Source organism: Pelophylax lessonae (genome assembly GCF_965119305.1).
Source record: "Pelophylax lessonae genome assembly, chromosome: 4".
Lineage (NCBI taxonomy): Eukaryota > Metazoa > Chordata > Amphibia > Anura > Ranidae > Pelophylax > Pelophylax lessonae.
This window is the reverse complement of record NC_138771.1, coordinates 198848296-198862623: the sequence shown is the minus strand read 5'-3', so window position 1 is coordinate 198862623 and position 14328 is coordinate 198848296. Positions and strand designations below refer to the sequence as shown.

The 14328-nt window shown below is 44.6% G+C and overlaps 1 protein-coding gene across 4 annotated transcripts in view; it reads left to right on the top strand.

Moving 5' to 3' along the window:
* Nucleotides 1–14328, top strand: part of LRRK2 (leucine rich repeat kinase 2) — an 816940-nt gene that overhangs the window by 506279 nt on the left and 296333 nt on the right. For all 4 annotated transcript variants that reach the window (XM_082254234.1, XM_082254231.1, XM_082254232.1 and 1 more), the window contains one exon: nucleotides 14121–14310. In XM_082254234.1, coding sequence (XP_082110360.1) covers nucleotides 14121–14310 — 190 coding nt within the window. The remainder of the gene's footprint in view (nucleotides 1–14120; nucleotides 14311–14328) is intronic.

Genomic DNA, 14328 nt, shown 5'->3' with positions numbered 1-14328 from the left:
GTTACTTCACAGCCGGAGGCGGAGGGTGCTTCTGCCCGGCGGACAACTTGCCTCTAGCCAGTGTCTAAGGAGTGCAGCACAAGTTCGCAAAGAATAGTAGCAGGTAATACCAGTAGAAAACAAAGATAACAGGGCATGCAAAACAGTGATCCCTGTTCAGACGTCTATTCTCGTTGCCATCTTGGACACACCCCCACAGGCTTTTTTTAGTAAAGAATTCATCCCATTCTTTCAAAGATTCCATATCTATGGGGCAAGTCCCATCTGAGGTGTCTGGGGATAGGAGCCACGCATAATGTTACCCCCGACCATCTTATCGGACTATATGTGTATACACGTAGCGCTCGCTTGTGCCCTTGTGACAAGTGCCAGAATTCTATATGCTTTTACATTTATTGAATAAATTATTATATAACAGAGGGCACTAGATTCTTTCTATTTGCTTTTATATTGCTATCCACGATCCTACGGAGGAATTGGCTGTCTCTGATCCACTCTAACCATTGGGAGACTAGTGGATACCTTCAGAGGAACGCTTGTTCTACCGTCCTGTTGATTCAGGGGGTCATGGTCCTAAGGTGAGCGGCCATCTGTGTGTATGGTGGAGGTGCTGCACATTATATGACACCTGCATGTTCAATCTAGAGACACCCCTTTTCACCACCCGGAATCTTTTTTATGAACTTTTTATTGAAATTTATTTTGGACTTTCTTTCTATTTTATAAGATTTATGTTTTTTAAGATGAATATTTCTTGTGCTGCACTATTTTCATTTATTCGTTTTTTTGGGGATGTTGTGTAATTGGCCTTGAACGTTTAGCTGCAATAATTAGTATTTACTCAGGATTGTTTGCGCTGATTATTTTTAGTTCATATTTATTCTGTATCCTGTACTGTACTATAAAAGACAAAACTTACAGGCAATTTAAAATTGTTTCCCCTTTGTAGTGTTGAAAGGGGTATAAACCTTCGTATGTTCAGTTTATAAAAGTTGCATTAATATGATATTTCTCAATTGTTCATTGACAGACGCAACTCCATATTCTTCTTAACCATTGGGATATGCTGCCCCCTGCAGGAGTAGGACACTAGACAGGAAAAAACTTTAGCAAGGCTATGGGGCAGTCCCTGAAGGCATACAGCCACTCACTCTGCTGTAGGATTCAGTTTATTTCTGCCTTGTTTAGAAGTAGGACCTAGTTCCCAGCTGGGACATCGGTCTTAGCTTGTTTTTTTATTTTAAAGGGAACTTTTGTTAAAATTTTAATTTTTTTAGCTAGTTATGTTCCTGAGAGAACCGCAATCAACAGCCAGACTGGATTTCAGGCTGGATATCCTAGATCCTTAAGGTCTCCCAGTCTGGCCAGCGAGCGTGTTCAGGTTATAGCACCGCGCTAGCCCTTGCCACGACAGAGCCCCAATAGACTAGGCTGGCCCGCGAGTGAAACACCTTGCCAGGACGCACGCGACCTGGTTTGATCTGAGTCGCAGCGTGTCCCTTGGCCATCCGTACCCCCACCTGGAGTGGAGAGGTAGTCTGTCCAGGGCGGCGTCCACCCGATTGTCATTGGTATGGTGAGTAGTGTCCCCCATAGCTCTAGCAGTCTCGGGGTGGACATGGCCCCCTCTTTGGGATGGTCAGACCCCCGGGTTCCTTTTCAGTTACCCCAGCCCCTCTAACAGTCACAGTGGTCTTTTGGCCCCAACCTACCACCATGCCCCCCCCCCCCCCCGGGTTAGGTATGAGCTGGCTTTGCCGCTTGCTCCAGTAAGGGGGGGGGTGGATGCGGTTGTTGCTGACCAGATCGCACATGTGGCTTTTTGAGTAAGTTCCAGGTCCCCTGGGAGTTAGTGACTGGGGCAGAGATGTCTTTTTGGGCTCCCTGCAGTGATTTTAGGCTTGTGGGGGAGCGGATTTTTCTTCATCCGCGGATCTGCGTCTCACGTGTCTGGGTCAGGCCACAAATTTAGCCCGCAGCTTGACCAAGCTGGCCGAGCTGAGGTGCCTGACCAAGCTGACTGGCGGATGCCTCACGTGGCCAAATCAGGCCAAAAATTTAGGCAGTGGCTTGTGACTGACCGAGCTGACTGAGATGAGGTGCCTGACCAAGCTGACCGGCGAATGTCTCACGCGGCCGTATCAGCCTAAAAATTGAGGCTGCGACTTGCGGCCTACCCGCGGCTGACGGAGCTGGCTGTCTGAGTGACTTACCAAGCTGTCAAGACAACTGACCAGGCTGTCCAAGCTCCTAACCGAGCTGCTGATCAAGCTGGCATATCGGCCCCAAATTTAGGCCGCAGCTTTGAGGCCTTCTCGTGGCTGGCTGTCCAAGCTGCTGACCGAAATGTTGACCAGGCTATTTGAGCTGCTGACTGGGGCGATAGAGCAGCGGATGGGCGCCCCCCCCCCCCACATGAGTTGCCTGGCGCCTCTTGAACCGGGGGCGCTGTGGAGGCATTGCTGTGTGGGGGTACTCTAGAGATGACTGGGGAGGCGGTTCGTGCGGCTTGTCTAAAGCCGAGCAGATCCCCACCCCACTCTAGCCAAGCCGAGCGGATCCGCCACCACCTGAGCCAAGCTGAAACAGTCGCCCTCAAATAAATGCGAGCAGGCGAGTGGAAATATTGAGGGCTGGGTTAAGGGATCTACGAGAGGCGGTACAAGATCTGCTCTCGCAAAGGGTGATCGTGCCGGTTCCCTCTCGGGAACGCTTTCAAGGGTTTTATTTAAACCTGTTTACTGTTCCCAGGAAAGAAGGGAAAGTGTATCCAATTTTGGACCTCAAGGCTCTGAATAGCTTTGTGCGAGTGCAGAGGTTTTGAATGGAGTCCATTCGCACAGGAGTGGCATTCCTACACCAAGGGGACTTTTTGCCTCTATCAATATCTGCACATCCCTATTTATGCTGGACACCAGTGTTTTCTTAGCTTCGCTGTAAGAGAGGAACATTATCAATTTGTGCCGTTACCCTTTGGTCTCGCCTCCGCCCCCAGGGTCTTCACCAACATGTTGGCTCTGGTATAGGAATTAATGTGACAGCAGGGGATTGTGGTACTAGGGTACCTGGACGATCTCCTCTTAAGAGCAGACTTTCATTCGGTTTGGTGGGCGATCTGTCAATCACTCTACGGACTCTGCAATAGTTCGGTTGGACCATCAATTTCAGAAAATCTACTCTGGTCCCAGCCTCCAAAATGGTTCATCTAGGACTGACTCTGGGTTCAGCCTCTGCGTGGGTGTTTCTTCCCCCGGAAAAGCTGCAAAAGTTGCAGAGGGCGATTCGGTTGCTGTTATCCAGCACTCTGTCCTCATTGCGGACTTGCATGTGAGCTCTAGGCCTGATGGTGTCTGCCTTCTGTGTGGTTCAGTTTGCTCAGTTCCACCTCTGCAAAGGGGTATTCTTGTCAAGTGGAACAGGGATTCAAAATCTTGGACAATCTGATTCAGTTGAGTCAAAACGCAAAAAGTGCTCTTCTGTGGTGGCTCCGTTCCTTGGCCTTGCGTCAGGGAAAGCCCTTCCTTTCATTGTTTTAGACCGTGGTTTCCACAGATTCCAGCCTGTCCGGCTGGGGGGAGGGAGCACTTGGAAAGCTGTGTGTCCTGGGGGCCTGGACTCTTTTAGAGTCCATACTTCAGATCAATATTCTGGAACTCAGAGCGATAAAGTTTTGCTTGAGTCACTGGACAAATCGTCTGCAGGGTTGTCCAGTTCGGATTCAATCAGACAATGCCACAGCCGTGGTTTACGTCAATCATCACGGGGGCACCGAGTGTCCTGGCAGCCTGGGAGGTGGCCGAGATCTTAATATGGGCAGAAACTTTTGTTCTAGCCCTCTCTGCCGTGCATTTACCTGGAGTGGAGAACTGGCAGGCGGATTACTTGAGTCGTTAGGTGTTGGATCAGGGGGAATAGTTCCTGCACCCGGAGGTGTTTCACCTGTTGTGTGTCTGGTGGGGGACACCCGATGTAGACATGTTAGTTTCTCGGCTCAACTAATAGTTACAGAGGTTTGTAGCCAGGTCTCTGGATCCTCTGGCCAACGCCACAGACGCACTGGTGGCTCCTTGGGGTCAGTATTGGTTGATCTATGCTTTTCCTCCGCTGAAACTTCTGCTGAAACTTCTGCGGAGGCTTCTGCGCTGCACTGTTGAAGGCTAGAAAATCCACCTCCAGGAAGATTTATCATCGTACGTAAAAATCGTACATCTCATGGTATGAATCGGTTTTCAGTGGCTAGGATATTGGCTTTCCTCCAACTCCTTGGAAGGGATTGGCTGCGTCTACTGCCACCATATCCAGATGGATCAGGCAGACGGTGGCACAGGTGTATTCACTTAAGGGTCAGGTTCCACCTTTCCCTGTGAAGGCGCATTCTGTTAGGGCGCTGAGTGCCTCTTGGGCCTTTCGCCATTAGCATCAGTAATACAAGTTTGCAAGGCGGCAACTTGATCGTCTGTGCACACCTTCACTAAATTCTACAAGGTAGATGTGTTGGCATCCTTGGATGCTTCTTTTGGCCGCAAGGTTTTGCAGGCTGCTGTTTAACCACTTAAGCCCCAGAAGATTTTACCCCCTTCCTGACCAGGGGGTATTTTGCGATTCGGCACTGCGTGACTTTAACGGACAATTGCGCGGTCGTGCGACGCTGTACCTAAACGAATTTGACGTCCTTTTTTTCCCACAAACAGAGCTTTCTTTTGGTGGTATTTGATCACCTGTGCGATTTTTTTGATCACGCGCTATCAATTTTGCAAAAATAACAATATTTTTCACATTTTTTTATATGAAATTCCCCCAAAAAAAAAAGTAAAAATCAAAATTTTTTAAAATTTTCGGCCAATTTGTTTTATGCTACATATGTTTGGTAAAAAAAATCGCAAAAAGCGTATTTTGATTGGTTTGCGCAAAAGTTATCGCATTTACTAACAAAGGGAAAGATTTTTGTCATTTTTATTGTTTTTTTTTTAACGCGTAATGGCGGCGATCTGCGATTTTTTTGCGGTACTGCGACATTGGGGCGGACAGATCGGACTCTTGACTGACATTTGTGACACTTTTGGGGTTACCAGTGACATTTCTACAGTAATCAGTGCTATACATATGCACTGTTACTGTAAAAATACACTGGTTGTGAAGGGGTTAACTTTATTTGGAAGGGAGGGGCTGTGTGTATCCCTAGGGGCGTGCTTTCTACTGTGATTGGCTGTGGCTTGAGCTGTAAGGACACTGATCAACGGATCTACATACTAGATCCGTTTGATCAGTGTCTTTACAGCGAGGAGAATGACAGGCAGCTTGTTTACACAAGCTGCCTGACATTGTCCCTCTCCCCCGCCGATCGCCGAGTGACCGGCGGACATCGGGTCCGCTGGTCACACGCGCGGGGGGGGTCCGTGACCACGCGGGAGCGCGCCTCTGGGGGCGCGCGCTCGCTCCCTAAACCCTCACAAGCTAGTGACGTAGCCCTACGTCACTTTGCCTGTGAGGGGCTGACTGCCGACGTAGATCGGCGTTAGGCAGTCGGCAAGTGGTTAAAAGAGCAATTTTTTCTCTTTAAGGGTGTATGTTGTTTCTAGGTGAGCTCCAGTTGTTCCTGGTTGAGCTCCATGTTACCTGGTTGGCTACGTTTAGCCTTTGGCTAATTACGTTCTTAATCTGCGTTGTTTTCCCATCCCTCATGAAAATACTGCTTTGGGATGTCCCAATGGTTAAGAAGAATATGGAGCTGCGCCTGTCAATGTACGACAGGGAAAACTGGATTTTTGACTTAGGGTTTTTTACTTCTGACACTGCTTGCAACAAAACTGAATCCTATAGCAGAGTGAGTAAGTGTATGCCTTCAGGGACTGCCCCATAGGCGTGGTAACGTTTTTTCCTGCCTAATGTCCTACTCCTGTAGGGGGCAGCATAACCCAAAGGTTAAGAAGGATATGGAGCCGCATCTGTCAATAAACTTCAGAGAAAAGGATTTTTTTTAAAATCCAGTTTTTATGTAGCCGACTTTGCTGTAACTACAGTATACGGGTGCACAAACTATATAAATGTTGCATTGGGAAAAATTACTTTTGGGAAAATGCAGGTTTTTTTTTACAATTTTTTTTAAAATAAAAAAACGGGTTTTCTTCCATAGTTACATAGTTATTGAGGTTGAAAAAAGACACCAGTCCATCCAGTTCAACCTATGATATGTGTGTTTGTTTGCTGTTAACCGTTTATTGTATACCCCTGTATGTTGTGGTCTTTATGGTGCCCATCTAATAGTTTTTTGAAACTATCGATGTTCCCTGCTGATACCACTGCCTGTGGAAGAGAAATTGACATCCTTTCCGCTCTAACAGTAAGGAACACTTTACGCAGGTTAAGGTTAAACCACTTTTCTTCTAGTTTTTCTTATGGATAAGCAGTGTTGCTGCAGATCTGTCACTTGTATTATCAAAGACCAGCAGCCATGCTGTTAAATGTAGTTCTGTAGCTTTACCATGCAACGTTCTGCTGTTACCTGTTATCCTACAAGGCATGTGTCTAAGACCTTTTTTCACCTGCTGATGATTCAGTCAGATACACTCACAATCCCAGCATTCCAGTCCAGTTAAGCTTTTTCATTGTATTCTTTCAGATTCATTTTTCTTAGCTATCTTATGTAAACTACAAATCCCCCCCCCCCCCATGTGATGCAGATGGGAGACACAGACCTGTTTTGTAGTCTGTTTCAGGACAGTAGCATAGTAGCTATATTAAAAAAGAATAGCGCGCAAATGCAAAAGAAATAACTACCAAATCTGAAGACAATCCATAAATAAAAATGGGGGTTTGGTCCCACCATATGGCCATATCGTGCTCAAGCCCACTACTGCGTCAAAGTACCCCATTATCAGTGGGTCCTACACTATCCATGAAAAAGAGATGAATCCAGCCTAACCCTTGGAGATAATACTCCTTGCTGGGAAGGATGTGCAAATGCACTACAGGGGACTCCTACTATATCCACTAGATGGTGGACACTGATTGAGTACAGGTGTGTGTGGGGGGGTGGGGAGGGTTGCTCAACCTCGATAGTCTGGTCAGACCGAATACATAATAAACAGGCAAAAAATTGGGGGAGCATACCCATGTATTTCTAAAGCTGCTGCAGCTATGAACCAAAAGACATGTATATTAAAAAAGAATAGCGCGCAAATGCAAAAGAAATAACTACCAAATCTGAAGACAATCCATAAATAAAAATGGGGGTTTGGTCCCACCATATGGCCATATCGTGCTCAAGCCCACTACTGCGTCAAAGTACCCCATTATCAGTGGGTCCTACACTATCCATGAAAAAGAGATGAATCCAGCCTAACCCTTGGAGATAATACTCCTTGCTGGGAAGGATGTGCAAATGCACTACAGGGGACTCCTACTATATCCACTAGATGGTGGACACTGATTGAGTACAGGTGTGTGTGGGGGGGTGGGGAGGGTTGCTCAACCTCGATAGTCTGGTCAGACCGAATACATAATAAACAGGCACAAAATTGGGGGAGCATACCCATGTATTTCTAAAGCTGCTGCAGCTATGAACCAAAAGACATGTATATTAAAAAAGAATAGCGCGCAAATGCAAAAGAAATAACTACCAAATCTGAAGACAATCCATAAATAAAAATGGGGGTTTGGTCCCACCATATGGCCATATCGTGCTCAAGCCCACTACTGCGTCAAAGTACCCCATTATCAGTGGGTCCTACACTATCCATGAAAAAGAGATGAATCCAGCCTAACCCTTGGAGATAATACTCCTTGCTGGGAAGGATGTGCAAATGCACTACAGGGGACTCCTACTATATCCACTAGATGGTGGACACTGATTGAGTACAGGTGTGTGTGGGGGGGTGGGGAGGGTTGCTCAACCTCGATAGTCTGGTCAGACCGAATACATAATAAACAGGCAAAAAATTGGGGGAGCATACCCATGTATTTCTAAAGCTGCTGCAGCTATGAACCAAAAGACATGTATATTAAAAAAGAATAGCGCGCAAATGCAAAAGAAATAACTACCAAATCTGAAGACAATCCATAAATAAAAATGGGGGTTTGGTCCCACCATATGGCCATATCGTGCTCAAGCCCACTACTGCGTCAAAGTACCCCATTATCAGTGGGTCCTACACTATCCATGAAAAAGAGATGAATCCAGCCTAACCCTTGGAGATAATACTCCTTGCTGGGAAGGATGTGCAAATGCACTACAGGGGACTCCTACTATATCCACTAGATGGTGGACACTGATTGAGTACAGGTGTGTGTGGGGGGGTGGGGAGGGTTGCTCAACCTCGATAGTCTGGTCAGACCGAATACATAATAAACAGGCAAAAAATTGGGGGAGCATACCCATGTATTTCTAAAGCTTCTGCAGCTATGAACCAAAAGACATGTATATTAAAAAAGAATAGCGCGCAAATGCAAAAGAAATAACTACCAAATCTGAAGACAATCCATAAATAAAAATGGGGGTTTGGTCCCACCATATGGCCATATCGTGCTCAAGCCCACTACTGCGTCAAAGTACCCCATTATCAGTGGGTCCTACACTATCCATGAAAAAGAGATGAATCCAGCCTAACCCTTGGAGATAATACTCCTTGCTGGGAAGGATGTGCAAATGCACTACAGGGGACTCCTACTATATCCACTAGATGGTGGACACTGATTGAGTACAGGTGTGTGTGGGGGGGTGGGGAGGGTTGCTCAACCTCGATAGTCTGGTCAGACCGAATACATAATAAACAGGCAAAAAATTGGGGGAGCATACCCATGTATTTCTAAAGCTGCTGCAGCTATGAACCAAAAGACATGTATATTAAAAAAGAATAGCGCGCAAATGCAAAAGAAATAACTACCAAATCTGAAGACAATCCATAAATAAAAATGGGGGTTTGGTCCCACCATATGGCCATATCGTGCTCAAGCCCACTACTGCGTCAAAGTACCCCATTATCAGTGGGTCCTACACTATCCATGAAAAAGAGATGAATCCAGCCTAACCCTTGGAGATAATACTCCTTGCTGGGAAGGATGTGCAAATGCACTACAGGGGACTCCTACTATATCCACTAGATGGTGGACACTGATTGAGTACAGGTGTGTGTGGGGGGGTGGGGAGGGTTGCTCAACCTCGATAGTCTGGTCAGACCGAATACATAATAAACAGGCAAAAAATTGGGGGAGCATACCCATGTATTTCTAAAGCTGCTGCAGCTATGAACCAAAAGACATGTATATTAAAAAAGAATAGCGCGCAAATGCAAAAGAAATAACTACCAAATCTGAAGACAATCCATAAATAAAAATGGGGGTTTGGTCCCACCATATGGCCATATCGTGCTCAAGCCCACTACTGCGTCAAAGTACCCCATTATCAGTGGGTCCTACACTATCCATGAAAAAGAGATGAATCCAGCCTAACCCTTGGAGATAATACTCCTTGCTGGGAAGGATGTGCAAATGCACTACAGGGGACTCCTACTATATCCACTAGATGGTGGACACTGATTGAGTACAGGTGTGTGTGGGGGGGGTGGGGAGGGTTGCTCAACCTCGATAGTCTGGTCAGACCGAATACATAATAAACAGGCAAAAAATTGGGGGAGCATACCCATGTATTTCTAAAGCTGCTGCAGCTATGAACCAAAAGACATGTATATTAAAAAAGAATAGCGCGCAAATGCAAAAGAAATAACTACCAAATCTGAAGACAATCCATAAATAAAAATGGGGGTTTGGTCCCACCATATGGCCATATCGTGCTCAAGCCCACTACTGCGTCAAAGTACCCCATTATCAGTGGGTCCTACACTATCCATGAAAAAGAGATGAATCCAGCCTAACCCTTGGAGATAATACTCCTTGCTGGGAAGGATGTGCAAATGCACTACAGGGGACTCCTACTATATCCACTAGATGGTGGACACTGATTGAGTACAGGTGTGTGTGGGGGGGTGGGGAGGGTTGCTCAACCTCGATAGTCTGGTCAGACCGAATACATAATAAACAGGCAAAAAATTGGGGGAGCATACCCATGTATTTCTAAAGCTGCTGCAGCTATGAACCAAAAGACATGTATATTAAAAAAGAATAGCGCGCAAATGCAAAAGAAATAACTACCAAATCTGAAGACAATCCATAAATAAAAATGGGGGTTTGGTCCCACCATATGGCCATATCGTGCTCAAGCCCACTACTGCGTCAAAGTACCCCATTATCAGTGGGTCCTACACTATCCATGAAAAAGAGATGAATCCAGCCTAACCCTTGGAGATAATACTCCTTGCTGGGAAGGATGTGCAAATGCACTACAGGGGACTCCTACTATATCCACTAGATGGTGGACACTGATTGAGTACAGGTGTGTGTGGGGGGGTGGGGAGGGTTGCTCAACCTCGATAGTCTGGTCAGACCGAATACATAATAAACAGGCAAAAAATTGGGGGAGCATACCCATGTATTTCTAAAGCTGCTGCAGCTATGAACCAAAAGACATGTATATTAAAAAAGAATAGCGCGCAAATGCAAAAGAAATAACTACCAAATCTGAAGACAATCCATAAATAAAAATGGGGGTTTGGTCCCACCATATGGCCATATCGTGCTCAAGCCCACTACTGCGTCAAAGTACCCCATTATCAGTGGGTCCTACACTATCCATGAAAAAGAGATGAATCCAGCCTAACCCTTGGAGATAATACTCCTTGCTGGGAAGGATGTGCAAATGCACTACAGGGGACTCCTACTATATCCACTAGATGGTGGACACTGATTGAGTACAGGTGTGTGTGGGGGGGTGGGGAGGGTTGCTCAACCTCGATAGTCTGGTCAGACCGAATACATAATAAACAGGCAAAAAATTGGGGGAGCATACCCATGTATTTCTAAAGCTGCTGCAGCTATGAACCAAAAGACATGTATATTAAAAAAGAATAGCGCGCAAATGCAAAAGAAATAACTACCAAATCTGAAGACAATCCATAAATAAAAATGGGGGTTTGGTCCCACCATATGGCCATATCGTGCTCAAGCCCACTACTGCGTCAAAGTACCCCATTATCAGTGGGTCCTACACTATCCATGAAAATCAGTGTCCACCATCTAGTGGATATAGTAGGAGTCCCCTGTAGTGCATTTGCACATCCTTCCCAGCAAGGAGTATTATCTCCAAGGGTTAGGCTGGATTCATCTCTTTTTCATGGATAGTGTAGGACCCACTGATAATGGGGTACTTTGACGCAGTAGTGGGCTTGAGCACGATATGGCCATATGGTGGGACCAAACCCCCATTTTTATTTATGGATTGTCTTCAGATTTGGTAGTTATTTCTTTTGCATTTGCGCGCTATTCTTTTTTAATATACATGTCTTTTGGTTCATAGCTGCAGCAGCTTTAGAAATACATGGGTATGCTCCCCCAATTTTTTGCCTGTTTAGCATAGTAGCTATAACCATGGCACCCTCCATAGTTACAGTGGAGGAGTGACATAGTCATCTGGAGACTATGGAGAAATCATGGATCTCTTTGTGGATGAGATGTGAGCTCCTCCAGAGTGACTAGATTTTCTGTTGCAGGGTCTGATCTTGCTTCCTACTTTTGTGGCTTTGAAATTATGGCTGTTAAAGTCCAAGTTCTGAGGGAAAGCAGTGTTTCTGACTGTGATACCCTACCCTGCTTGAGGCAAGAAGGTGCCATGCTTTATCACCATGCATTGAAAACCCTTTTTCTCCAGGTGTAAGGCGCATACGTTTTTCATCCCTGACTATATGTTGAGTACCAAATCTTGGCTCCAGTCTGTTGTGGACTTGTCTCTTGCTTCGCCATTGGGCATTCTGTTTCAGAGACCTATCACATCTCATTCTTTGATAACCTTGGCCTTGTCTGTTCTGCAGACTTCTCTTTTTGAATCTCTCCAAGAAATTCCATTGTTGTCCCTCTTGCAGAAGGTTGTCTTTTTGGTTTCCATTTCTTCAGCTTGCAGGTATCAGAAATGGCTGGGGTTTCTTGCAAGGAACATTTTCTGGTTCTTCAGCAGGAAAAGGCAATGTAGCGGCTTTAGAAATCTTCCCTACCAAATATGGTTTCCTTATTCCACCTCAATCAGGACATTGTGTTGACATATTTTTGTCATAAATTGAAGGTATTTTAAGGAAAAAGTGCTTCAATCTTGAATCTTCAAGTTTATCCTAAAGTGGAATTTTACACGCATACAAAAAAGTGCACCAAAGTAAAGCTCACCACATTGTAGTATGAAGGGTCTTTAAGATCCCCATACCCCTTCAAAGCTGTGGAATCCTCAAATACACGCATAGCAATCTTCACTGCACATGTGCAGCCTGAAGAGTTTTTGGAATGCAAGAGAGATTTGCTGAATTTCTAATGCCTGGATGTTAAGCTGTAATCATGATAACAAAGCTTGGCATTCTCCCCCCTCACAAACAAACGTTACCATAGCAACCAAATTGTCATTTTAATTTCAATAGATTTATATTGAATTTTTAACTTCAAAGCAAAATATGACATACAAGTCAAAAAGATATAAGAAGGTGTATTACAAATAGAAAAGAAGAAAAATATAAATGTAAACCTATCAGGCAGATTGATGATGAATATAGTTGAACATTATTTATCGTTTCATTTTGGAACGGGCAAGTTATACCATCCCTACGGTTATTGTCAGTATAATATAAGTTAGAACATAGTATTTGAAGGTAAACATATCAAACAAACATTAGGTTGATGAAATAACACCTAAACAGGTTCACAGCATAACGCCATCTGAGTACCACTCAATCCATGGTCTCCATAAGTCTAAGGTAGTCTTGTAGTGCCTCACACTGGACGAGAAGAGAACCTCATATGTACCATGGATGTGGGTTGTTTGAATAACTTCTGCAACCTCTGGGGATTTTGGATCTTTCCAATGTCTGAGTATTGTAAGGTGTGCTGCCAGTAATACATGTGAGATTATGGTTCTGTGGGATAGAGAGGAATAGATTGCAACTCTAGGGATAAAATCGCCATTCCAGGGGTTGGTTCTAGGTTTATTCCTGTAATTTTAGTTGCAATTTTAGTTATTTGCACCCAAAATGTATGAAGTTTTGGACAGGGCCACAAAGTATGAACTAGAGTTCCTGGTGCACCGCACATCCTCCAACAATTTGGAGAGGTATTTGGATACAATCTTGATAGGTGGTAAGGTGTCAAATACCAACGTAGTAAAGGGTGCATGTACACCACATACTTGGAAGTACTGGAGTGTTTTGGGAGCTTGGAGCAGTGGAGCACAGAGCCATACAAGAATACTTAGCTATCCAGGTCCATCTAGTTGAACCAATAGAAAAAAAACACACACACACAAGTAGCAAACCCCCCAAACTGTCATTTTAGAGACTGCAGTGTGGATATTATAAAACCGAAAGTTGCCTCATCACAGTATCAGAATTTTTTGTGTGTGGGGGTGAAGTGTCATATAATTTACTGGTGTTTAGAGGTAGGGAAATGAAGGAACACTGCCAGGTGTTGAGGAGCAGCAGCGTTGTGGCAGAAAGATGCATCTATATGTGTGTTAAAGCTAGGCGCATTTAGGCATTCATTTCAATGACAAGAATTATTATTGGGGCTATTGAAATGAAGTGACACTTCTAAATGCACCTAAATAAGTTTCCAAAAATGCAGCTGTAGGTACGCCTTTGACACAGTTTTTTTCTTGCTATGAGAAAGGTGTTTAAGAGAGCTGGGAAATGTCCAGTGTGCATGAGGCCTTGGAGCATTCTCAGAAAGAGAATGAGCTATATCATCATAGGGCACCATTGGCTGTGTAGAACAATTTATCATGGCAGTTTTGGAACGTTCAAAAAACCCTAGGTGTCTTTTTCTAAGCACAGGGTGGCCTGTCTTGTGCATTCTCTGTGCAATTTGATCTGTTAACTGAGTCTTCATAATCCATAGCTGAGACGATTCCAATACATTCAATTTATGTTTTTGATTGTGCTTTTCATGGTTAAAATGTGGTTAGCTTTAGTTTGCTACATTTCATCTTTTGTGTAATCAATGCCAAATAAGTTTTTTTTTTTTTTCACTTCTGATTGAAGCTTGCGAACAGTGGATTTAAGCAACAATAATATAGAAAATCTACCAAGCCCATTGGAGTGGGCTTCATTGAATTTACGTGAAGTCATATTGAACTACAATCAGATTTCCATCTTGAATCTGGACTGCAAAAATCCAAGCAGATGGTCAAGGCTGGAGAAACTGCAGCTGTCTCACAATAAACTCAAAGAGGTAAAATGTGTTGCAAAA